Source organism: Mugil cephalus, chromosome 5, assembly GCF_022458985.1.
Source record: "Mugil cephalus isolate CIBA_MC_2020 chromosome 5, CIBA_Mcephalus_1.1, whole genome shotgun sequence".
NCBI classification, from domain to species: Eukaryota; Metazoa; Chordata; class Actinopteri; order Mugiliformes; family Mugilidae; genus Mugil; species Mugil cephalus.
In genome coordinates, this window is record NC_061774.1 from 19,135,294 (window position 1) to 19,158,896 (window position 23,603).

The 23,603-nt window shown below is 44.2% G+C and overlaps 1 protein-coding gene across 6 annotated transcripts in view; it reads right to left on the reverse strand.

The window, feature by feature from the left end:
* Positions 1–17,272, reverse strand: part of LOC125008684 (spermatogenesis-associated protein 13-like) — a 40,152-nt gene extending 22,880 nt beyond the window's left edge. Inside the window, exons 1-5 of one of the 6 annotated variants that reach the window (XM_047586035.1) lie at positions 16,874–17,268; positions 13,995–15,674; positions 11,544–11,882; positions 10,574–10,700; positions 10,375–10,478 (exon numbers count right to left, since the gene is read on the reverse strand). In XM_047586035.1, the coding sequence (XP_047441991.1) occupies positions 10,375–10,478; positions 10,574–10,700; positions 11,544–11,882; positions 13,995–15,599 (2,175 nt within the window). In that variant the 5' untranslated portion in view covers positions 15,600–15,674; positions 16,874–17,268. Of the gene's footprint in view, positions 1–10,374; positions 10,482–10,573; positions 10,701–11,543; positions 11,883–13,994; positions 15,675–16,873 lie in introns of all 6 variants that reach the window. The other 5 variants (XM_047586034.1, XM_047586037.1, XM_047586038.1 and 2 more) reach the window with 5 other exon arrangements.
* Between the last annotated feature and the right edge of the window lie 6,331 nt (positions 17,273–23,603).

Below are 23,603 nucleotides of genomic sequence, written 5' to 3' on the forward strand. Positions count from 1 at the left end.
CGGCAATTATTGCCGATTGCATTTCCAGTGATCTGTGCTGTGATGTGGTATTCATGTGACTCACAGGGCCCAGAGAGAGATTATGAGACATTCTTTCGAGGGAAGCCATAGTAATATATGATAACTATTTCACTACAATCACACATTTAAAAACCAATGCAGTAATTTTGGCCCAGTTTAATTTTAAAGGACACGTGTGTGGGAGTTAGTGGTGAGGTTGCAGATTGCGTCCAAATGAAAACCCCTCCTCACCCCTTCCTGAGAACATTTGTTGGCCACCACATCAATATAATAATGCAAAATGCCCTCTGTTATGTGTCTACTCTAGGTTACTACAGAAACACAGCGGTGCAGCGTGGCAGGCTCTCTCTACAGATGTGATGGAGTCATTATGATGACTCAGTCTAATGAGTCTGGTAACACAACATTTGAATTTTGTTTTGGGGTGTGTTTCAATTGATATGAAGAAGAAAAAGAATACCTCATCATGCAACTGGATAGTCCTAGAACCACAAAAGCCATTTGCTATAAACCGCTGTAGGTACCAGATCTGTTATCCGAGTATCCGGCGCTTCCAGATGACATCAACTATATTTTCGGCAACTTTCAGCTCCATCCGTCTCAGACTGTGAGATCAGTTTGGTTAGACAATGTAAGCTTAAAACACAAACAATACGGTGACAGCACATTATTCATAAAAAAAAATAAAGTGATAAAATCACAAAATAATTAAAATTCAGTCCATTCATTTGTATAGTCGACAGGAAAAATGTTAAATAATAATACAGCTTTTATTAATTTATCCAAAGAATGAAAGGACAAAATAAAACCGTTAAGCTGCTCTGCTTCGATAACAACCGCTAACTGCTAAAAATGCTGACCTCTTTTCCGTTTCCACTTCTTCCTGTTGTCTAAACAATAATAAAACATGATGTCACCATCCAACGACTACGTGACTTCATCTTGAAGCGCCGGATACTCACCCGAGCAGATCTGGCAGATATTTGCCATCAGATCCCAACAGAGGGGTTCCACACCAAGTTTCCACCATACAAAAAAAAAAAAAGAACTGGGACGTACCTCCCAGCGTATCAGGTTCCACCGGCGCATAGAAGCCCTGTAAGTGTTACACATCGGTCCCTTAAAGGTTACAAATGAGCTGTATAATATTTGTTGAATTAAATCCCTCAAATCACATTTTTATAGTAGTAGTAAATGAAGGTGCAGGTTATTGTGAACAGTCTGATCAGTTATGGAGGACGGAGACTACATTGTAATCTTCAAATCGTGCTGATTACATTCGATTTTAACACCTTTCCGGTCAACACAAACATTTCAAACAACCCCTGGTGTTAACTCACACAAATATAGTGGTGTACAGGTTGATAGCTTAGTAGCTTAGAAGTGTTAGCTTAGTTAGGTTTTCATGTTCAGATCTGCCATAATCAGGGTCAGGTGCGGGTAAAGAGCTTTTGTTTGCAACATATAAACCATGAAGTAGCAATGTGGATTATAACTTGAGGCAAAGTTTCTATGGATGTTTAGATACTTTCTGCAAAAAAAAAAAAAAAAAATGCTGCTGGAATCATGAACCCATGCATATTACAGCTGATGTCCTCTCCAGAAGGAAAGAACAAACATTTCAGAGCTGCCTTTCAAATCTACATGACAGTGTTTGGTATTCAGAACACCGTTTTTTCAGCGGAGTGTCTCTTTAAGGTTCAGCGTTGTGAGTGACAGGACAAAATGGCCCCAGTCCCCATCTGATGCACGTGTTTGCCATTGGGAAGCACGTCATTATTTCGGCCTTCATATCCACAGTGATACTTAAGGTGAACGCTGTATTACACATGAATACATCACAGCCTCTAGCACTTGTCCTGGTGTCTGGGCCTCTCATTGTTGGCAGACTATGAAAAGAGCACAACATGATCATGAACAAATTCATGCAAGAGAATCACTTCAGTCCCCACAGTCTTAAAGCAGCCAGCACCTAGTCAACCATCCAACACACAGACACACACACACACCCTCTCCAAACTACACTCGGTCTTCGCATTCAGCTGAAAGGTTTGGGATGGATCAAAAGACCTCAGAATAAGTTTAAAAGAATAACACCAAAGGAAGGCAATATATCAGTATTTTTAAAGCCATAAATAATTTCCAGGCACTTTCTGCACATACATGCTGATAAAAGCAATGGCTCCTGAAAGCCAGGCTTTCAGCGAGGCATCACAGCAGAGATATGACAACCTTCCTCAAACAAGCTTTGTGTGTGCGCACGTGTGTGTGTGTGTGTGTGTGTGTGTGTGTGTACGTGTGCATGTGTGTGTGAAACACAGGGAGCAGATTACATAAGCCTGCCCTACCTCTGTGGGCTCCCTCTCCAATCTCCCTGACATTTAGACAACAAAGGTCACATCTGAAAGTCTAAATCTGCACAGACACCAATGCTAATATACTCATACATATACAGAGGAGACAGAAAGCGGGTATAAATGGCAGAATATCTCCCACCAGCAGACAGTCGCACATTAAATAAGTCTGAACTTACCAAGTGTGCATTCCATGCTAAACAAACGCGGCGGCTTAATTGTGTAACTTGCTTCCATTTCGAGATTGTCATTATTCTGAGCGAACTGTCTAATGTGGACTCCTCGGAAAGCTTCTGAAAATTCTGAAAGTTACTATTAGCGTTTTCCAGTACAAAGCAGTCCACGATAACAACATTTTAACCTTAGAAATACAGAAGGAAACTCTTCTCTCTATTCTCTTCACAGGGCCTGATATAATCTCTATTACTGTAGCAACTCCGCCAAACTGACAGTCAGTTCCATGATGTTACCCTTGACCCTCTCATGTGAAAATAATCCTGAACCACTTCCACAAAAGCAGCTGCAGACTCCCCACTTGAGTGGGCCATCCTGTCCCCGCGAGAGAACTGTTTCAGCACGAACCCCGACAGCGCGGTCCAATTAAGCCGAAGGGAAAAAGATGATCGGAAAATAGCAGAGGCCCGAATCTGATGTCATCGGACTGGACCCCCTCCAGAAACTCCAGTGTGCCTCCTGCTAATCAATACTACAAAACAAATGAGTACAAAGCACCTTCCTTTAACGAGGTTGGCGCAATGCTGCCAGAAAAGCATGATGTAATTGTAGTATTGCCACAGAGCACCAGTTTACAATTTATGATTCAGGACATCTATTTATAATAGTTAGTAGTATCCTGATAGGATGCAGACAGGAAGCTCCACTACTTAAGGCAGCAGGCGTTCACTGCCACACTGACATCATTCATCACTGCTACAGTACCGAGCACTTTTCACACGGAGATAAAAGTACTCAGGTGCGATACTTCAGATCTATTAGTATTTTTATATTGTTGTTTAGCTCGATTTCACCACCAGACAGAACTAAATGCACCAAACTCTTTGAAAGCTGCATGTGTGGTGAATATCACGGGACATCCTGTCATTCACACTGTATTGTGTGGAATAGGCTGAAGTGTATTAGGCACCTGTTTAAAAAGTACACTGCTCATCTACTGGTCTGACTGAGATCAGTCAGTTCTAACTGTTGATAACCAGCTCCGTAGCTAAAACCTTCATTTAGCTGACCAGCTACGTCTTCAGCCCCGAGCAAACCTACAGGCTTCAGGGCCAGCAAATGAATCTGTTTGTGGTCGGTAGGTATTTAGCTAATGGGAGGCAAAGCCCACCACACCCATTTCCTCGCTAGTCTGCTCCAATTCTTTTCTCCTCCTCCCATCCCCACGGCAACCACACTGACTTCCTGCTTCCTCCCAGGCCCTTCAGCCACAAAGCGTCCTAAAAATAAGTCGCCGGACTTTTTCCTGAACGCAGTTTTGTCACTATTGTTCAGACATCAGCTGTTTATTCGTTCAGCTCAATTTGGCTTTCGGGTGTAAAGTCAAGTCAGTGGGTCACGGCACAGAGAGGTTCGAGAGACGGAGCGAGATATAGGATGGAGGAGGAGGGAGGTCGTGCCAAGTAGGGTGGAGGAATCTCAGCGACATCAAAAGCAATATCTCAACATTCCTCGACCCAACAGGGTTTAAGGCAAATATCCCTGCTCGTGCGTGACATGGCCACGGGGGCCGGCGAAGATGAATTATTATTTAATGATAAAACAGTACAATAACTTAGTGTTCTGGAGACTGAAGAACAAGATGAATATGCCCTGCGATTGTGTTCTTTGTGCCAGCCCCTAGTGAGACAGCGTTACATTGTGCAGTTCTAGCAGAACTGAAGACAGTCCCTGAATAAACACTACCCAAACTTAGGGTGTATAGAGTCTCTTGTGGAATAAAAACTGTCTTTGAAAACAAACTTGCAGAGCAAATACATAATGTAGAAGGAAATGTAACACACACACCTCACCTGTCTTCCATACTTTGCTGATAGAGACCTATTATGCTTCTCTGGGGGCGGCGTAAAAGAAAGAAATTGAAGTATTAATGGCTGAGAGCATATAATACACAGAACTACAACGCACCACTCTCTCCCCACGTTCCTCTATTAAAAATCCAAATTATATTGGAAGCACTCAGGCAAACAGCCAGTGTTTGCTGTAAGCTCAGCAGCTGTAAGCTTCACAGACATGCGACCGGTATAAATTGTCTCATCTCGCAAGGAAGCAAGCGAGCACCTTCGCTCAAATATGAAATCTTTTACTTTAAAGACGATTAAAGAAGACTGCAACGTATCTCTTGTTCACATTACTTTCAATGAGAAAGTGTGCCCAAATTTTTGACTGGTAGTGTATATTATAGTATATTGTGTTTTTTGCTGAAACCTTTACACCACAAATTTCAAGAGCAGTTTCTATTTGCCTTTGACAACTCGATTTATAAAGTCACCTCCTCAAAGCATCCTAATAAAAGTCATTAAATGGACATTTATGGAAAGTTTCCTACTGAGGGGGAACTTTTGCTAAAATATAACAAGCTCCCCAAACTACAAAAAAAAAAAAAAAGGAAGGAAGGAAGCGTTAAGGGACACTGTTGAAAATGCAGTCTCTCTTTTCTTTTCAATTATATTTTGCTTCAGCATCAGGGGCAGTGTGTATTTCATGAAATCACTTAGACCCCGGCTGTGGCATGAGGGATAAAACCATGACCTGTGCTTAGATTTGTTGTCTAAACCAGCGCTGTTTTACTATACTTCCACAGTGCTGGTCTTACGTGCCATCATTCAACAGAGCACTGTCTGCCATCTGCAGCCCAGAACACTTTAGGACGTATGAATAGTCTTCCCGAGGTTTCTAACTGCTGATTGTGGATGCAGTGTATGATCAAAATATTCTGCCGTAAGAACCTGCTCTTACTGTTATGCCCACGGCAACAGATGACATAGTTGTTGTAACTGTTTCTAAAGCCACCTGTCCAATGCTAAAATGATTTTTCACTCACAAAACAGCAGGATTAATGCAAAACTCTACGGTGGGTGAGGCCTTATTTGGCACTCTGTGTTTTTTTAGCACCTTCCTCACTTTTTGTTGAAGGGTTAGGTTAGTCCTCGCCATCGAAGTAGCATCCTGTCCTGCGAAACCGTCCCTAACAAGCCTGCCATTTAAAATATATGACTGCACACAGGGATGGATGCACACGGAAACTCGCATGCTCTTGTACTCAAACACACAAAGCGCACGTAACAGGCAGCAGGAAGCAGGTGTTTTCACATGCCCGGTGGGAGAACAACATGAAGGGAAGGAGGGGAGCAAGGTGATGGGGGAAAAAAAAAAAAAAAAAAAAAACACTGGGGGAGAAAAACTTGATGTGAGAAGAAGACGGGAGATGGATGTGATGGAAGGAGGGATGACTAGCTCTGAGGTCAGAAAGAAAAAGGGAGGTGGAGAGGGGGATGAGGAAGAAATACAAAGAGCAAGAGGGTTGCATAATATGTGTATGTGGTGGAGGATTTTCTCGGATGCCTCATGTGGTGTAGCAGGGAGCCAGAGAGGTCAGAGGCAGAAAGTTAAGCTAAATAATGTACACAGGAAGTGGCAGCTGCCAGAAAAATCCAACCCATCGTTCACATAGCCCTGCAGGATACATTCTAACTAGCAGAGCACTGTACAGGCAGTTAGCTTCTGTCTCATTATTTAAAGGCAGGACAAAGTGACCAGGGCTGCAGCTATATGTTTTATTCAGACTTCAGAAACGTAACCCATTGCTAACGTGGTGATACATTGTGAGAACAGCTTACTATTTATGAGAAAAAATATAAAAAAATATTGACTATTTTAATCACACGTGAATACACACAGTAAAGGCCAAACCCTGACATGTAATTCCAGGAACTAACTAATAATTCTATAGTTGGGGATGAAGTTAAAGTGAATGTTACCGGCAAATTTTACCTGTTCACCAGGAAAAAAAATAAATAAATGAAACGCGTTTTTACGAGTGTGGTTTCTACTTGAAGATGATGCAGTCAGATAGTAAGGGATCATTTTATTAGCCACCACTGCGCTGACTCAAGTCTTTATACCCCACATCAACCTGTCAAACAGTCACGATAATCCACTAAACAAACAGTGGACGCTCACGCGTGCGGGTAAGCCAGTTTGGGAGAACTAACACAAATTACGACTGGTGCTGGATAACGAGGCCCCAAAGGGCTTTAGGTCTTAAAGAGTGTCATAACAAAAAATCACGCATGGTGTGATGTTACTGAAACATAAATATCCGTCCTACTGTGGAGACAACGTAGCCCTGTATGAGTGATGGAATGGAAGAAGTCCTAAGCCTGATGAGTTTCAAAACGGCACAAACACAAATCCGTACAGGTACAGACACGCGTGAACTGACAAAACACAGAGCGTGATGCGGAGATACTGTAGAACCGGATACACCAGTGAGTTAGAGAATTAATACACGGTACTGTTCCTCCAGTTCCGGGAACACGCAGTCATCGGAAAAGCAGGAATGGCTGTTGTAGGGGGCAAAGAAAACCTTCTCTATAGTTACATAAGAGGAAGGCCCTGAGTGTCTCTATCCGTCTCCCTAACACACACAAAAACACACAGCGCATACATGTATGCATGGAGTTGCATGGCCACGCGGATTACTGACAACACACACACACACACACACACACACACACCTGAGAGGCGGAAACCCATTCTTTGGAAGAAAAAGCCCGAGGAGGCTCCGACACAACCACCTGCTCAGATTCACTCAGCGGAGCTACTATTTATCACAGCTCACCATACCCTGCAAAACAGCTTTAGCTGGTGGCTGCAGTAAGTCACAGCAGTCACCTGCACCTCGGCCGGGTAACGGCGCTGAATGAACACCGATAAAGGATCCCAGGCCGCCTGCGGCTCAGAGTGCGGACTGTACGTACAGTCGCTGCGAGGAAGATCCATTCCCACGGCTGCTCTCGCAGGACTCGAGAAATAAAACGCGGGGTGAGACAAACGCTACACATTCACAGTGTCTTTGACACAGATACCACTAGCCGGTGCTATTCATTCATCACAGCGTAATGAAGCTGCCAATGCAATGACTCACACATCCTGACGGATGAATTCTGAAGCCATCAGAAGAGCATGTGAAGTCTACGTGTTATTACACAGGCTGAAGGCCCGGGATACAAATCCAAACACTACGATAAACACGGCACAAGAGCACCGGTGCCCCGCGCACACACGCGTGTGCGAGCGCGTTTTCATCGCTGCCCTATTTTTTGCCCAAATAGCCACTTCCTGCTGACTCATGCGTTCATAATAAATAGACAGCATTGCATAATATGATTACGGCCACGCAAACTTAGGCCGGCCCCAACTTAATCATATACGGTTTAGGTTGAAACTCTTAATCTGCATGATGCCCTTAATAAGACAGACCCCCCCCCCTTTTCTGACGAGCTGACAGCAGAGCTCCGGGCACAGCATTAGTAGCACACAGAAAAGTGTACCCTCATCTGCATGGGAATTAAAGACTGTTATTATATAGTTTATTGAAGAGGAGAGGAGAGGAGAGGAGAGGAGAGGAGAGGAGAGGAGAGGAGAGGAGAGGAGAGGAGAGGAGAGGAGAGGAGAGGAGAGGAGAGGCTGACTTGGGGAGAAATCCATTCAAATGAAAGGGAAGAGAAGAAGAGGCGTCAGCATTAGCAGCTAATCCACTGCAGTGAGAATGCTTTCTCTCTGCCTGCGGCCTCTAGGCTCCCGCAGTCTTCCTAAAAGGCAGACTGTAACATACACTGTATCACAAACAGAAGATCCACACAACCTTATGTCATCCATTCACCTTTCAACTTTTTTTGTATACATTACAGGCAAATCATCACGTTGCACTGGATTATGGTTATTTTGCCACTGTACACCATGTGTGCATGTACACATGCATCTACTGTTGTTCCTTAATGAGTCGCTTTTCTTTCATGAACGCGTGATAATATTTTGTCTTCTCAACAATCTCATTTCAAAACTCCTTTTTTATTGCCATTCCTAGCATTCAAACACACACACGAGGGATTTCTGGCGTTATGTGTCCATGTTCCCTTCCCCAGGGGAGGGCCACGACAAAGGGAACGGCTCTATTCCCTTCTCTCCCACCCCTTTTTCTCTTTCTCACCCACACACTTTCTCTATTTAGCTCACGCTTAAAAAGGCTGCCTAAAGATAGAAGCAAGAAGATGAACAGGAGCCAGCGAGTGTCATGGCAACAACGTGCAGCGGTTCACAAACACTATTTAGTTCAGCCAGAAAAAAAAGTTATAATCGAAAGGCTTTATGCAGGAGTATCAATGCTTCAAAGGCGAACAGCAGTTTACTAAATTCTAGTGCAAAGACGAGGCAGGATGAACTGTTGGTCAGACACTGTCATGGTGATGAAAACCAACTGCTTTGTTGTACAGTTACTGACTCTTGCACAGCAAATCCTTAAAATTTGAGTCTATTGCAGGAAATCTGACTTCTAACCACACATTTTTACGTCGCTACGTACCGTAGATTCTTTATTAAACTGCACTGAACACTTAATTGTGATACTCAACTGAGAAAACACCACTTTAAGACATTTCAATAAGATTCTCTCATTAATCATTTTGAATAAAAATGTCACGAAACATTACTAAAACGCACTTTAGCCGAAGGAAGACGGCAGAAGGAATAAACCTAAAGCATGTGGTGCTGGAGTAATATGATCAAATCATATGCAAATACTGTGGCTCCTACGCGTTACAGTCCTGTAGGTGCAGATGCCAGTTGCAGCCCAAGACATGTTCACTACACCATGAGGATATTTAAAAAAAAAAAAAAAAAAAAAAAACTCCTTCCACTAGAATCCCCCAAGAGGCCCCTTACACATCAAAGCATCGATTCTGAAATGCCTGGTTTCACTTCTTGCGGAGTATTACTCCAACATATTCTGAAGCTAATTTTACACGACTGACAAAGACGCGTTCCTGTAGACGCTCCTCAGAGTTTCCAGCACACCACCGGTGTGGGTGGAAACCACTTTGTCATTCGTCTTTCTGCTGAGAAAGTCAGTAAGTTTGTCTGTATGTCCTCTTCTCAAATTAAACAACACATTATAAATGTCATGTGCCCCATTCAGGGTGAGTAATGGCCTGAGAGTGCTGCACGGCATTAATCCACATGACCACCGTCCTCACGGATCAGTCCCTCTGTTAACTGATGAAACCGGTGCCTTGTCGTCCCCATATTAGCAGTATCAGTGAGAGGTTATTTATCAGTCATACTCCTTCGTATTTCATGTGTGCTCTTACATTTATCTACTTTAGTGTAACATTTGTGTATATATGGTACGATGTGGTCGCATTTCTTTAGTTTTTATGAATTTGTGCTTGTAGATAATATAAGGAAGAAACATATCTGACAAAATATGGAAAAATCCCACAACATCAAAGATGGCACTTGTATGACACACTTTCCAACTGTCCCCTCCCCCTAAAAACTATCTATTCTATAAGAGCACAGGTTCACGAATGTTTCAACTGCAGTTCAAACAGTAAGCACGAGCGTAATTATCGGTTTTCCTAGCTTACTGTATCTAATTAAAATTGAATTAGCCTGGCATTTCTTCAAGAGCTCTGGTGGGATGAGTCAGAGACATTGGTCACACCGCGGCACTCTGGACTGAGTCATAAACGAAGTTGATGTTGTGCTTTTTCAATTTTATTTAAGCGGAAAATCGCCAATTATCTCAAGCGTTCTTCGTCAGAGTTGACTGTTCCTGTGCACACTTTTAATGCCCCCGTGACACATTACCAAGGTGGCTGCAAAATAACATGACTTCAAAAAAAAAACATTTTTATAGTGACCACATATATTCATTCTTCTGAGTGTGTGTGTGTGTGTTTAAGAGGTGTGTCCAACTCACTATGTTGACCTGTAGCGGTTCTGACCCGGGTCTTAACAGCCTCCTCCTCCTACAGCTCCCGGAGCCTCCAGGCCGCAGGCGCACTGACGAAGACTGAGCCATGTCTACTGCACGGATACACATAGACCACATCATCATACACATCAATCAATAATCTAGAAAAAATTAAAAAATAAACAAATAAAATATTAAATGGTACCTGACTGAGGCAGGAGCAGTGCCAAGGCAGTGAGGGTGCTGGGGGCCAGGGGCAGGGATCGGCACCGCTGCAGAGACGCCCTGTGCGGGGGCTCTAACGGTGACACACCCGGGGGGCGAGACAAGGCCTAGAGGGCACTGAGTAGTTAGGGCATCACCTGCATTCCACACAACGTTACTCCAATGCACAAGCTCACATACGCAAGGTTTAACGCACACACTCTCCTGCCCTTCACATAAAAAAAAAAAAAAAAAAAAAAAAAAAAAAAAAAAACTGCCTTGCCCCCTTTTTTGCAGTGAATCAAAGTACTTCACATCCAGCAAGTCTATTCTGGTGCATTGGTCGGGTGTGCATGCCCTGCAGCAAACCATGAGAGACTATACATCATGCCAACCAGGCGGTCTCTCAGGTTAAAACGAACCGACTCTGAGTTAGGGCAATGAGAGGTAGAGCTTATGGGAGCGATGAGGCAGAAAATTGGCCACAGAGAAAGACTGAACGTGAGGGAGAAAGAGAAGCAACAAAGAGAGGTGAGATATAGGGAAAGAAAAAGAGAGGAGGGAGAGACGAGGGTGTGGGGGGGGGCTGAGGGAAAAGCAGCATCCAGAAATACAGAGCTCTATAAATGAGGCAGAGCATGCGGGCATTGTTGCAGCTAACAGTGAGTGGTGTATAAATACTGGGTAAGTACTGGGCTGCCCTTCAGCGTCTGTAGTGTATGTTTGATTCATTATGGGCTTGGGCTATATTTATCAAAGACTTGGTGGAGACTACTAGCGGGACTTGGCTCTCCTGCCTTCACACTGTGTATATGTGCACTTTATATACATGCATTTACTTCGTGCGACTGCTTCTGTGGGTATATTTATAGGACGACAAATTTGCTGCTTTTATGACAATATTTGTATGTTTATTTTCAGTGACTTTTTTTTTTTTTTTGTTCATGAATGCCAGTGTTTTAGCTCCTTACTCTGTGGTTCAGCTCCATGGACTGTGGCTCCCTAGTAAAACTGGTCTCTATGACAGAGCAAGGCCTGGAGCGAGCAGCCGTCCCTCTCACCGCCAGCGAGTGTGTCATGGTGGCGGCGGGCCTGCGTCTCCGCCGGCACAGGGAGCCGACCTCGCTGTAGTGGCTGTAGAGCTCTCGGTCCGGGTGGGGTCTCGGCAGGTCCAGCACGGCCGAGGCCGGTCGAGGGCGAGGGCGCAAGCGCCTGTGAGGTACAGCGGTCTTCTCTGTGCTAGAGTGGGCCGCGGCGGGGCCCGGCTGTCTACCACCGCAGCCTGTCTGGCTGGCAATCTGCTCGCACAGCTGTGATTGGCACAGACACTCAGCAGTTTGGCTCAGATAAAGGTGCAACAATGCATTTCTTGTGCAGAGAATCGGGCAAACGTCTCAGTAGATTCAACAGAAAACACCTCATATTTCATTTAATAAAGACTCTACCAGCCATGAGCTCATGTTCCTAATTACAATGCATCAGTAGCTAAACAAGTGCCAAGACTGTTGGCAGTTACATTCCTGAGAAGAATAAGTACAACAGGCAAATGGATTTCATTTTTAAACTGCTCGTGATTACAAAGGAGGATTTCCCAAACGCGTATCACTTTACCTGAGCAGGTCTCTGCAGTGCAAACAGTGCAACTTGAGCACTGACACTCTTTTTAGCAAAGACGAACGTACAACACGTTTAGTTGGATTCCTGCTTTTGCACCAGTGATGATTATCACTGTTGTCTGCTTTACGTTAATTTATGACTTCGTTTGAGAGGCAAAAACAAAACTGTTGTCGTGTTGGTCTCACTCAAGTCGGAAAGGAACGACACACTTCGGTCAGAGGTCGACAAAGCATCACTCCGTAACACAGCTGTAGTATCAGGGTGCTGCTGTACTTCTAAGAACCCCCACGGAGGGAGGAGGCTTCTCCAGCAAAACTATCAGCTGAACAGGAAATCGGGAAAATAACGGGCGGCAAATTCAGCAGGTTACTGTTCATTGTGTAGACACATGTTTAGTCAACAATGGCTTTGTATGTGTTTGTTTATTGTGCCATGTACTGTGCACTGGGCATTTTTGTCACTAAAGCTGTCGGGGAAGTTCTGCCTTATTGAATTTTTCAGGTTCAAGGTGTGTTAAGTAGGTCGGCACTTGAAACTCTTCCTGTGTTTTCAACCTACAGATTTCAACTAGAAACTAGATCCTCTGAGATTTGGCAGTTGTTTAGCATTACAGACACAAGAACCAGGTTCACTAAGAGGTTTAAAAGTACCCTCAAAAAGCAAGTTCATAACTGGACATAGATAAAGAAAAAAAAAAATCTCAGTCTTAATTCAGTTAATAAGATAATATATCCTTTGTGTGGATAATTAATCAAGCACAATGTATTTCTTTGATCCAAGTATATTTTTTCATTGCTCTTCCACTTAAGTCATGTTTCCAGTTTATACACACTGTACTCTATGTGTAAAATTCTAATTTGTAGTTTTTTGTCACTAAACATTTTTTCAGTTAAGTTCATTAATACCTCCTAAAAACATCCCCCATATAACCACGCTAAATTACTTTATTGTGCAACTTTTGACACCCTTCCCAAAACACATCCACCTCCTAAAGTCCTTGACTTTGCATAATAAACAACCCCTATGAAAGGCTGCTGAGTATTGAGATGTCATATCTCATTTTGTCATTGGGAGCCGCGGCTAACGTGTCACGACTTGTCGGTGTGACTCGAAGGGGGATGACTAATTTCTCCGAAGGAGTGAGAGGGGAAGGGTGCTGTCATGAAGTGCGATCGTCACAGACCTCTAGGGCTACTGCAGTCACACACGGCGAGCTCTTCGGGAAATTAGGAGTTTCCTCGCATGCTAGGGGTAGAGCAGCTGGCTAAGCAACAATGGACATGAACTCCCCTAGCATGGTGTTGTGTACCTTTGTAATTACTACTTCCTCTTTTCTCCAACAGATGGGGCAAAAGGACAACAGCAGAGTAGGTGCCAAAATCATGTCCTTACAGTGTGGTGCCTTGGATGTTTTTGTTTGACCTGGCATGTAATGTACCACACCTACTGCCCACTGCAAGATCATGAAGAAACAGCCTTGGTACCATTTGGATTCCAGTCTGTTTGATGGTTTTAAGAAGCAAAAGAATGACCATGGTTGAAGCAGTTACCTAAATGATATGTTGAGCATTTATGCAGTAATTACATGAGGCATGCCTCTGGCCATGTTAATGATGAGGAAAAGCCTGCAATGGAATGTGGTTATGGCACAAATATGTGGGAAATTAAACAGAAGACGTTACTCTAGGAACAAACATAAACAAAACAATAGTTTAGCAATGCAAATGAGACATTTAACAAATGCATTTATTAAAATTCTGTGGTTGAGAATGAATGCGCCTCACTCTCGATTTAAAGTTACCTACCTTAAATATTTCCTCTGTTGAATCAGACGCTGGGACGCTATTGGTGGTGCTGTCTTTGTCACCTTGTTGCGATTGGACATTCACTTCCTGTATCTGGTGGGAGTCGAGTGGAACATCCCTGGAATTCTGCTCATTTCCCGTCCGTCGCTCTACCTTTTCCTCCTGACAGACAGAGTTCAATGTATCCCCTTCAACCTCTGATTTGTTTTTAGACTCTGTGTTTTGATCTGAACGAGGGATATGATTTTGCACTATGGCTGTGTGGTTGGCCTCTTTATCTACGTGTTTGTCTGTAATCTCAAATCTCTGGAGGCCGTTGACAGCCCGAGATCCCGAGGACGATCTGAAGGCTCTCAGCACCACCTGGGGGGACCGTCCATCTGCCACAGGCGCTTGAGTCTTGCCGTCAAAGCTACCAGAGTGTGAGGGTTTGGCGGTTAGCGGCGACGATGGGGAAGGCTGGGATTTTGGAAATCCTTCATTGTGAAGCGTCAGGGACACGCTGTGAATGTTGTCCACCGTGCGCTGCAGGACCCGCGGGGAGCTCGTCGGACTCCTCTCTCCTTCTGGGGGAGAGAAGGAGCGTGATGTTGTCCTCCATTTTCTGGCGGTCTCTGCCACGCTGTTGAAAAACTTGAACAGGCCGCCGAAGTGTCCCTTGGTGTCCGAGTGTTTCGGGGGAGGCGGCTGAAAATCTCGGACGCTCCCGAAATCTACGGAGCCGTAGTCGGAGTCCATGGTCTTGTCCAGGGAGTGAAGCTCGGAGTCAAAGCTCCTCTCGGAGTAGACGGGATTGGGCTTCCCCAAGATGGAAATCCTCCTCAGGTAACTCCACACATCTTTGTGTCTCCTTCCTCCCCTGTGTTGGGCCTTCGGGCTCCCCTTGATGCTGGGCTCTTCGCAACTCGCAGCGGTTTTGTTGCAGTTGGTTGAATTGTTGTGGTTTCTTTTAGTGTAGGAAACTCTTTCAGATGGTTTACAACCATTCTGAGTCACGGCAGCCTCTCCCGGCGCACTGGGCTGATGGCCGTCCACGGGAGCCGGCGGGTCGATGTCTTCGAACGAGCAATCGAATTCTCCTGTGTAGCCAGCATACGAATGCCTCTTGCCCCGGTTTCTAAGTGTGCCCCTGGTGGACTGCTGGGGAGTCCCAATATCGTGGCAGAAAGAGTCCTCGTCCACAAAGGAGCTAGATAGCTTGGAGGTGGACAATTTCCCTGTTTTTCCTCTAAACACTGCGGGGGATTTAAGCTTTTTGAAGGAGCGAACCTTGTCAGCGAACGAGAGCTTAGGGATGGAAGCCTCCCCAGGCAAAATCATGGAGTGGGGCCTTCTCTCCAGCTCTGACACGGCTCTCTTTCGGTTCAAGATCTTCCAGATACCCCCTGTGGCACGGGGTCTCCGGTTGACCTCCTGTTTGTCCTTAGGAGGGGCCTGAGAGGAGGCAGCCTGGGTTTCTCCCTGCCCCTCTGTAGGCGCTGGCTCGGTCTCCTGAATACAAAGGCTGCTGGTCTCCTTCTCCACATCCAGAGAAACGTTAAACACTCGGTTGACAAACCCATTAGGGTTGTTGCTTTCAGGGGCAGGGCTGTCTGTCTGTTCCATCCTCTCTCATTCTACGGTGTCAGCTATCACTTCCGATGGACATCATGTTTCAGGCCCTCTCCCTTTCTCAGACACCTAGAGGAACAAAAACACATTTTTATTCAGGACTTTGACATTAAACTGGCTGCCTTGTCATTTTCTATCATGCTTGTTCTGTCACAGCTTTGCTCAGAATGCCTGCAGAAGTACGCCGCGAATGTAAAACGCATTCGACTAAATGTGGAGGATATTTAATCGGCCGCGGGGTCAAATTTAGCAATGAGACACAGGTAGCGCAACTTAAACGCCAAAAAAGCAGCGAGGTCTCAGACAAGGACTTTCGCACCACGAGTCAACACCCGCTGCCCATCTCCTCTCATATTTGGACCACATTATCCAAAGTAATTATTTGAGACACAGTCCCCGTCCACCATTTAAGCCAGGAGGCTGTGTTGTCATGGAAACACTCACTACAGAGATGTCTGGTTATTTCAGGCCCGCTCCAGCTGTGACATCACCACAGCTCAGATAAGCTCCTTCTTAGGAGGAAGATGCTCAGCCAGTGCCACCCTGCCACATGCTAATTGCCCCCCCATTTTGTAATCCCTTTAATATATGGAGGCGTCTTGTGTAATTGGGGCCTCCAGCAAACATCTCTGTTGTTACATGAGATCATAACCACAGATTTATTTTTAATTAAGCTGCCCCTTCTCTGTTGTATGTCACAATTTGATTTAGAGGCTTTTCGCTGATAAGTTTTCCCTCTTTAATTTGCCACTCAAGCGTTAAAAATAACAAAGGAAGCAGGGTCACACCTCAAATGTGTATGGGAAACACATTTAGGCTTTTAAAAGTTAACGCTTTATCAGTTAATCTAATAATGACATTTTTATTTAAGTGTTTGACAACTTGCTTGGTAGTTAGAATGAAATATAAACTGTTTAACTCCACTTAAAAGGGTATTTCCTTTTGCTGTTTTAAGCTTTTAAAACGAACACAAAACTTAAGGAAAAAACGAGGTGACTCTTAAAAATAAGTTACGTCCAAAAGTAAAAAAAAAATGGCGTCTATAAAATTGACATAGGACTTAATTTGAGAAAAGTTGCTTGGTGGGTTGGTCAGTCAGTTACTTAAGCGCTTCCTTTAAAAAAAAAAAAAAAAAAATGACAATAACGAGTCAACGCTAAAAACTGGCTTTAAAACTTCGCCAACTTCCGATATGTATCGAGCAGTAATGATAACAAACGCGAAAAAAAAAAGAAAGAAAAGGAAAAGGACCAGTCTCCTCAACTCACCACCTGAAGTTCCTGACGTTAAAGCCGCCGACCTCACCCGCAGAAAGCTCGTCCCGTTTAAAAGAGCATCGTCGCCGTCCTCGGAGTCAAACGCCGCCTCTAACGCCGGCTAAACTTATCCACTCCAACTTTGCGGGGCTTAACTTCTGTCCGTGGGTGAGGCGGACGCTGCGTTGCGGACTCCTCGCGCCTGGTCTTTCCCTGTCTTCCTCTTCTTCTTCTTCTTCTTTTTTTCTTTTCGTGTGTGTGCGCGCCTCCAAACTTCGCCAGCTATCACCAGACTTTGAGAAACTCCCAGACCGGTGAACTCTTGCCCTGTACGCTTCTGCAGACGCCGACACTGATTTGTGATAAAGCTCTCACGCAGACAGAGAAACACACGCAAACAACACACCCACGCGCGCACGCACACACACACACTCACTCATGATACATGTCCACACCGTGCAAATAGGCTACAGTTATTATTCTTATGTTGTATAAAAATAATAAGAATAATGTCACATTTAGAGGAAGAAGTTAGTTTTTCATTTTTTATACATATATATATTTTATATTGTCACCTTCCAAAAAAAAAGTATTTTTTTGACAAAATTATTTTTAATAATAAATATCATATATTGAATATTTGGTTCAGTTTTTTGTGTTTTCTGAAAAGCCTGAAAAAATTGGCCATTATTTTTTTTTTTTTAATATATTTTCCCTGCTTTTAATCCTCATTAAAGATCTGTTTGCCGTAGCTGCTGTATACATATATTTAATTCTTTCTATCCCATTTGTGGGATGGATTTATAAGAAAGCACTTATCATTTCTAAAGGAACATAAGTGAAAACAAGTGATTGACTGAACTCTGGTCTCACTAGCTGATCCTCCTTTGGGATTTGCGCTGAATGTGAAAATCCTTCTATTGAAATGACACAATGGGGAGAGGGAGAGCTCAGGAGGGGGGGAAAACTGGAGGAATTCACGAAACTAAACAGCTCCCGAGCTCCGTGGCCGTGAAAGAGGAGATGGTGGAAGAAGGGGCCTAAATTTAAACATTTCCTCTTTGTCCTGTTTTGGAGCCATTGTCATCGCATGGCGTTCTCCCTTCTGCACAGGAAGGAGTGGATCTGACATCAACGCTCTCAGGCTGACAATGCCAGGAAGTCTGTCTGACTGTATGTAAATATCTCTGCGTGTCCACGCTTCCCTTGCCTGCCCACGGAGCCGCTCTCCGCTCCCTGGCCCTCTCTACCCCTGGCGGCTTTGAGCACTTGAGTGTGCAGTAGCAGAGGTAGCAAGATGGTGATTTACATGCTACACTTCCCCAATAACTCATCCCCAACTGTCACTGCGAATTACAGCAACCTCATCTTCACCCGGCCTCTCCCGTGATGGAGCATCTTTAGCACATCTCTCGCCGTGCAGGCCCACGAGGGCCCCTTTTTTATTTATACACCGACAAGAACCTATATTTGCCTCTTTCGGGTTTTTTACGCTTTGCCATACTGTGATTTTTTTCCTCATAGTTTTGCGATGACTTACTGTTTGTTCCTCTCCTTCGCTTCCATTCCCTCACTTCTTTCCTCCCTCCCCTGTACTCACTCACATCCTGAGGACCCCAAGCCGTCTTCCTGCTGTCCCCGGGCCATCACAAAAGACATCCTGGCCTAAGACAAGCCAAATCTTTTTAGCTCTGATCTGGCTTATGCTCACATATAAACTAGCTTCTTATCTTCAGAAAATAGATTCGTACATTCTAATCGTTTTGTATGAGAAATAAAAAAAAAAAAAAAAAGTGGGGTGTAGACGGGGAGGAAAAAGGGAATGAATAATGAATGTTGGAGCTGGAATAGGAGGCTCTCGACGAGTCGCGCGGCCGCGTCTGAAATAATAAGATTTGTTGACATTCGTCGAGCCGCGTACATTATAAAGCGCTTACTTTGTTGCCTATTTACGGCGAGTGTTGAGCGGTCTCAACAGAGCTCTTTGAAATGATGTCATTGGCTTCTCGTTTTCAGAACAATCAGCCTCTTCCTCTCCTTCCTATGACACGGTCCGCGCTCATGGGTTTGGTGGAGATTACTGGAGACAAACACTCGCTGAGTTTAGGGCCCAGCTGTAATTATTTCGCCAGTCTTTGTCAAAGCTGCTGAGTGAAAACAGGCTGCCGTGAAAAAGCCGGCCAGCCAGCCAGCCAGCCAGACAGGGAGGGAGGGAAAGCAGAGAGGGGCAGATATGTTGTGATATCAAGTGAAAGGCTTACTAAAGCCTGGGAACTGGATTCGGGAGGTGTAGCAGCGTGTGAGAACAGCTGGGAGGTCAGTCGAGTTGTGTTGCCAGTCGCAGGTGTTCGGGAACGCTCAGGCTGAAACATTGTGTAGATGTTTCACTTTGCCGCACGACCTCAGATGGGGAGGACTGCTGAGTTTTAGGGGGCAGGAGGGAATGGAGATGAGATGCCAGGAGCATGTATATACGCTGTGACTTCTTATACACTGGCATGTTAAAATGCACATCGCCACGCATACATATTACTTTTTTTTTTTTTTTTTTTTTTTTTTAACACTTTTGGTATAAAATACATGTCCAGGTGGTACTTGCCCCTGGTAGCAGAGGAAAGTTTGAATTACACTGACATTCCTCACATTCCCCCGGCACTGACCTGCATACTTCCCCAGCTCGGGTGCACATGGCACTATCCCTGAAAGACACACACACACACACACACACACACACACGCACAGAGCTCATCCAACCACCAATTTACACTTTGACATTTGACACTTTGATCCCAACTGCAATCAGTTTGGGTCAATCAATCAATTTTACACACTAACAAACGCACACATGAACCAGCTCACCTGGCGCACACATGGACAGCTGGAATGTGTGGAGAGGTCTCAGTGTTAATGGCGACGGGAAGGTCTCACTGCGGCGGCCATCTGAGAGACGGGGTGGGGGGGGGGGAGGAAGAGAGGCATAAAGAGAGAGAGAGAGAAAGACTGAGAGGGACAGGGCAGAGGGAGTGTGTCTTGTTTGTGTATGTGTGTGTGTGTGAAGCTTTCAGCTGGGGACTTTCAGCCATTATCAGGATGAATCTGAAAACAGGAAGGCGGGTTCCAATAAACAAGACGAGCGGAAGACAACCACAGTTCTACTTCCTGTTTTAGAGCAAGGGAGGAAACAGCAGATTTTTTAGGAATTCAAATCAAAAGCAACCCTGCGTCCGACCATCTTTGTGAAACCGATCTGTTGTGTAGGACTAGGTGTTAATATTCCCTAACATCTCGTCCTAGTCCAAAGTAATAATTACTTTTGGAAATGCTGTTTACTTTCTGTGTTTTGTGTCGGTCACAAACAAGCAGATACTTGCTCCACTTCTTGCATCTTTGTGATTCTTTATCGGGCTCTTGCTATCCAGGCCTTGGAGCTGTGTTTGTGGGTCAGCAGCAGCAGCAGCAGCAGCAGCGGTGGCCGAAAAGCGGCCTGGCACACAAAACTCCATTTCCCCTCATTTGGTTTCCTCCAGCTTCTCCTGGAGAGCAAAGTTTCTGATTGGGGAAAACCCAGGAGACTCGATACGCGATAAAGGGTGGGATTATGGTCGGCACAGGAGGGGGATATTTAACTCAGAAGAACAAAAAGGAGATAAAACTTTGCAGATCATCCTGCGTTTCGTCAGCGCGGTGTGTCAGTACAGCTGAGCTGAGCAAAGGGCTGAGATCTGAGGGGAGATAATAGACAATTAGTAATGAGATTGATAATAAACTGGCATTCCTCTCAATGATACCCCAATGAAAAAAAAAAAGAAAAAAAGGAATGTCCCTTTGGAGTTGACTGTTTTATCTCCTTGATTAACGTCGACCTCTGACCACGTCTTTGTCTCTGGTCAGTGTCCGATGTGATGGTTTAACTGTGGAAATCAAGCGTTAGCCGGCCCTTGTTGTTTAATGGGGATAGATCAGGAGCCATGTTATTAGGTCTATCAGTTACCACTGGGTCCTATTCTTCTCCGTGTGTCATGTCATGTTCTTTGTGTGCCACTTGGAGGTGAATGGACGGGAAGTGTGGCCTCATTGTCCCATCACACATCCTCCATCTTAGCACCCAGATAAGAGGTTAAAGTCCATCACTATGTTCTAATATGATTTTAAACAACATAACACAATTATCAATTCTCGTATAATCCCGGGACATGTCTTCAACACATTTTTTTTTTGGTCTTTCTATTTCTAATTTCTGTGACCAGATCGTTTAATACAATATATTACTCTAAATAAAGCCACATAACAATAGCAGGGCCTGTTTAAGTGCAGGACATCTTAAATCCCTAGAGAGGTAAAACACAGTCCTGTATTTAGCAACAGATCAAGTCTATAAATTCCCATATGCCCTACATTCCTATTAGTATAGCTTATGCAAAATTGACAGCAATTTGTATATGGTGTTGTGCGTGTTTATTTGCCTTGCACCGTCTACACCGTCATGCTTTCAACACACATTTACGCACCTATCTGAACAGCTCCAAGGTTTGTTTGAGATCTAAAAGCAGAAATAGACTTGGGTGAGGAGAGACATCTACAGGAACCAACTGAAACTGCTCTTCTTAATTTATTCACCAGCAACAGGGTAAGGGTGACAACTTGACATGATACATTTTATACACGAGTATAAATTAAAAATAACAACAGCAAAAAAAAAGAGGAATATCTGCAGATCTGGAATGCTGTACTACCTGTATGCTTTTCAGCTGTGTAAAAAAAAAATAATGCATTTTATCCACTGATCTGCAGTTAAGGATCCCTTCCACATGGTGGCACTCTGCCTCTTTCAGAGAAAAAGCAGCTTCCTCCCTCCTCTACTAGCTGAATAGGGGATTACAAAACAATCCTTTATTATTAAAAATCAGATATACAGTGCATTTGAGAATATTGTCTATTTCAGGAGTAATAGCAAACGGGCAAATCCAGTTTTCAGGGGAATCAAACTGATGGAGTGAAACCGGAGGAATTGATCTAAAATGATGAAATGAAATTGGGCAAATTTGCTACGAGGATTTTAATTAACTACTAGAGTTCTGGGGTTTGGTTCACTCTCGCATTGGATTATTGGCCACTGTTAGATGGGCTCAATAAGAAACTTCTACCAAACCTGATAAAGGGTGGTGTTTGTGACCTGCACTGCTTCTGGACCCGAATTTTAAGCCCACTGCTAATGAAGGAGGTGCCCTGAGCCTTCGAGCTCCTCATTTTGTAATGAAGCCGTAGTCGCGCACGCAGTAATGCCACAGACAGAAACATCCTAGTAGCACCTATGCTACCAGCAGCTCTCTCCACTTGGAGTCGGCCTACAGCTGCGTGTCAATCAATGGCTCATGGTCATACCGCTGAAGTTGTGACCGCAGATGCATTTTTTTGAGAATATGTGCCTTGGGCTAAAAAGTAATTTGGTGTGAAAGTAAAGAATTAGACCTCGGAGATGTGGCAAGCATTAAAGTTAGATGTGATTAAAGCTACAGGCATCGATTGGATCTACCCTTAGAAGGTACCAGGCCTCGGGATGTTCTGCAGAAAAGCAAAATCCCTCTATTCAATCTCATGATTTTCCCGTGTAACATGGCGAGATGATTTCATTTGCTTTAGACATTTGCAAAGAGTCTTGGTCAGAAAAAAAAAAAAAAGAGAGAGAGAGAGCGATCGCACTTTTTTTGCTGGCTGGTTCTACAGGATCCACGGATGTCTAAGTGATACAAGTTAGGTAATGGCTTAAATTAAAAACTACAAGTCAAGTGGAACTTTCTCATCTATTATTCAGCGAGGCACATCATCCTTGCTTAAAGGCTTTAGGAGGCAAGATAAGAGGCTTTTTAATCTGTACATGGGAGACGTACCTCTGTTTTAGCTTCGGATTCTAATCAGAGAAGAACAAGTGAAATCAGCAGAGGAAGTGTCCGCGTGTGTTGACGCATTCTGCGCCGTGTTTGTCCATTTTCAGCCGGCGCGCATTCGGACTTTTTTTTTTGTTTTTGCATGCTTATTGAGAGTACATAGTGTGTGAGAGAGAAAATAGGCATTCTGGTTATTAGGGGGAAAACTGTTGAAGAGGTTAGAGCCCTGCACTCCAAGCTGAAGCCACTTTTGCTTTCATGTTAGCAGCTGTCCAAGCCCAAAATGGCCAATTACCATCATTTCTCAGCTGGTGGTGGTAATGTTAGTGAGATAGCGAGAGAGCAAGAGAGAGAGAGAAAGAGAGAGAGAGAGACAGGCGGCGGAGAAAGAGAGAGAACGCGAGGTAGAGAACGGGCCGAGATAAGCTCGGGAAATAAAACCATATTTCCGCAGCATGAAAATCAGACAACATCCACCATGACAGAAGGTGAATCCATCAGCTGCAAAGGAAATAGATTCAATTAGATGGGTCCCTCCAGTGTGTGAATATAAGCAGATATTGTTTTTATGGTAATGATGGTTGTAATTGCGACATTTCTAAGACCTTTCACAGGAATTATACAGTGTAATATGGTATGTAAACATGCATATATGGGGATTTATAGGGAAAGAAAGAAGGAAGGAAGGAAAGAAAGAAAGTGTTGCCTGCATATTTGACTGTAAGAGTGAGATCAGTTATTATTATTGAGAGCAAGATGAAGACTGACTTCTCCCCAAAGACTCCTCCACTGATCTGTGTCTTTGTGTCTCAGCCTGATCTTTGCCAGGAGGTAATACCGTTAGAGCTTGAAAGATT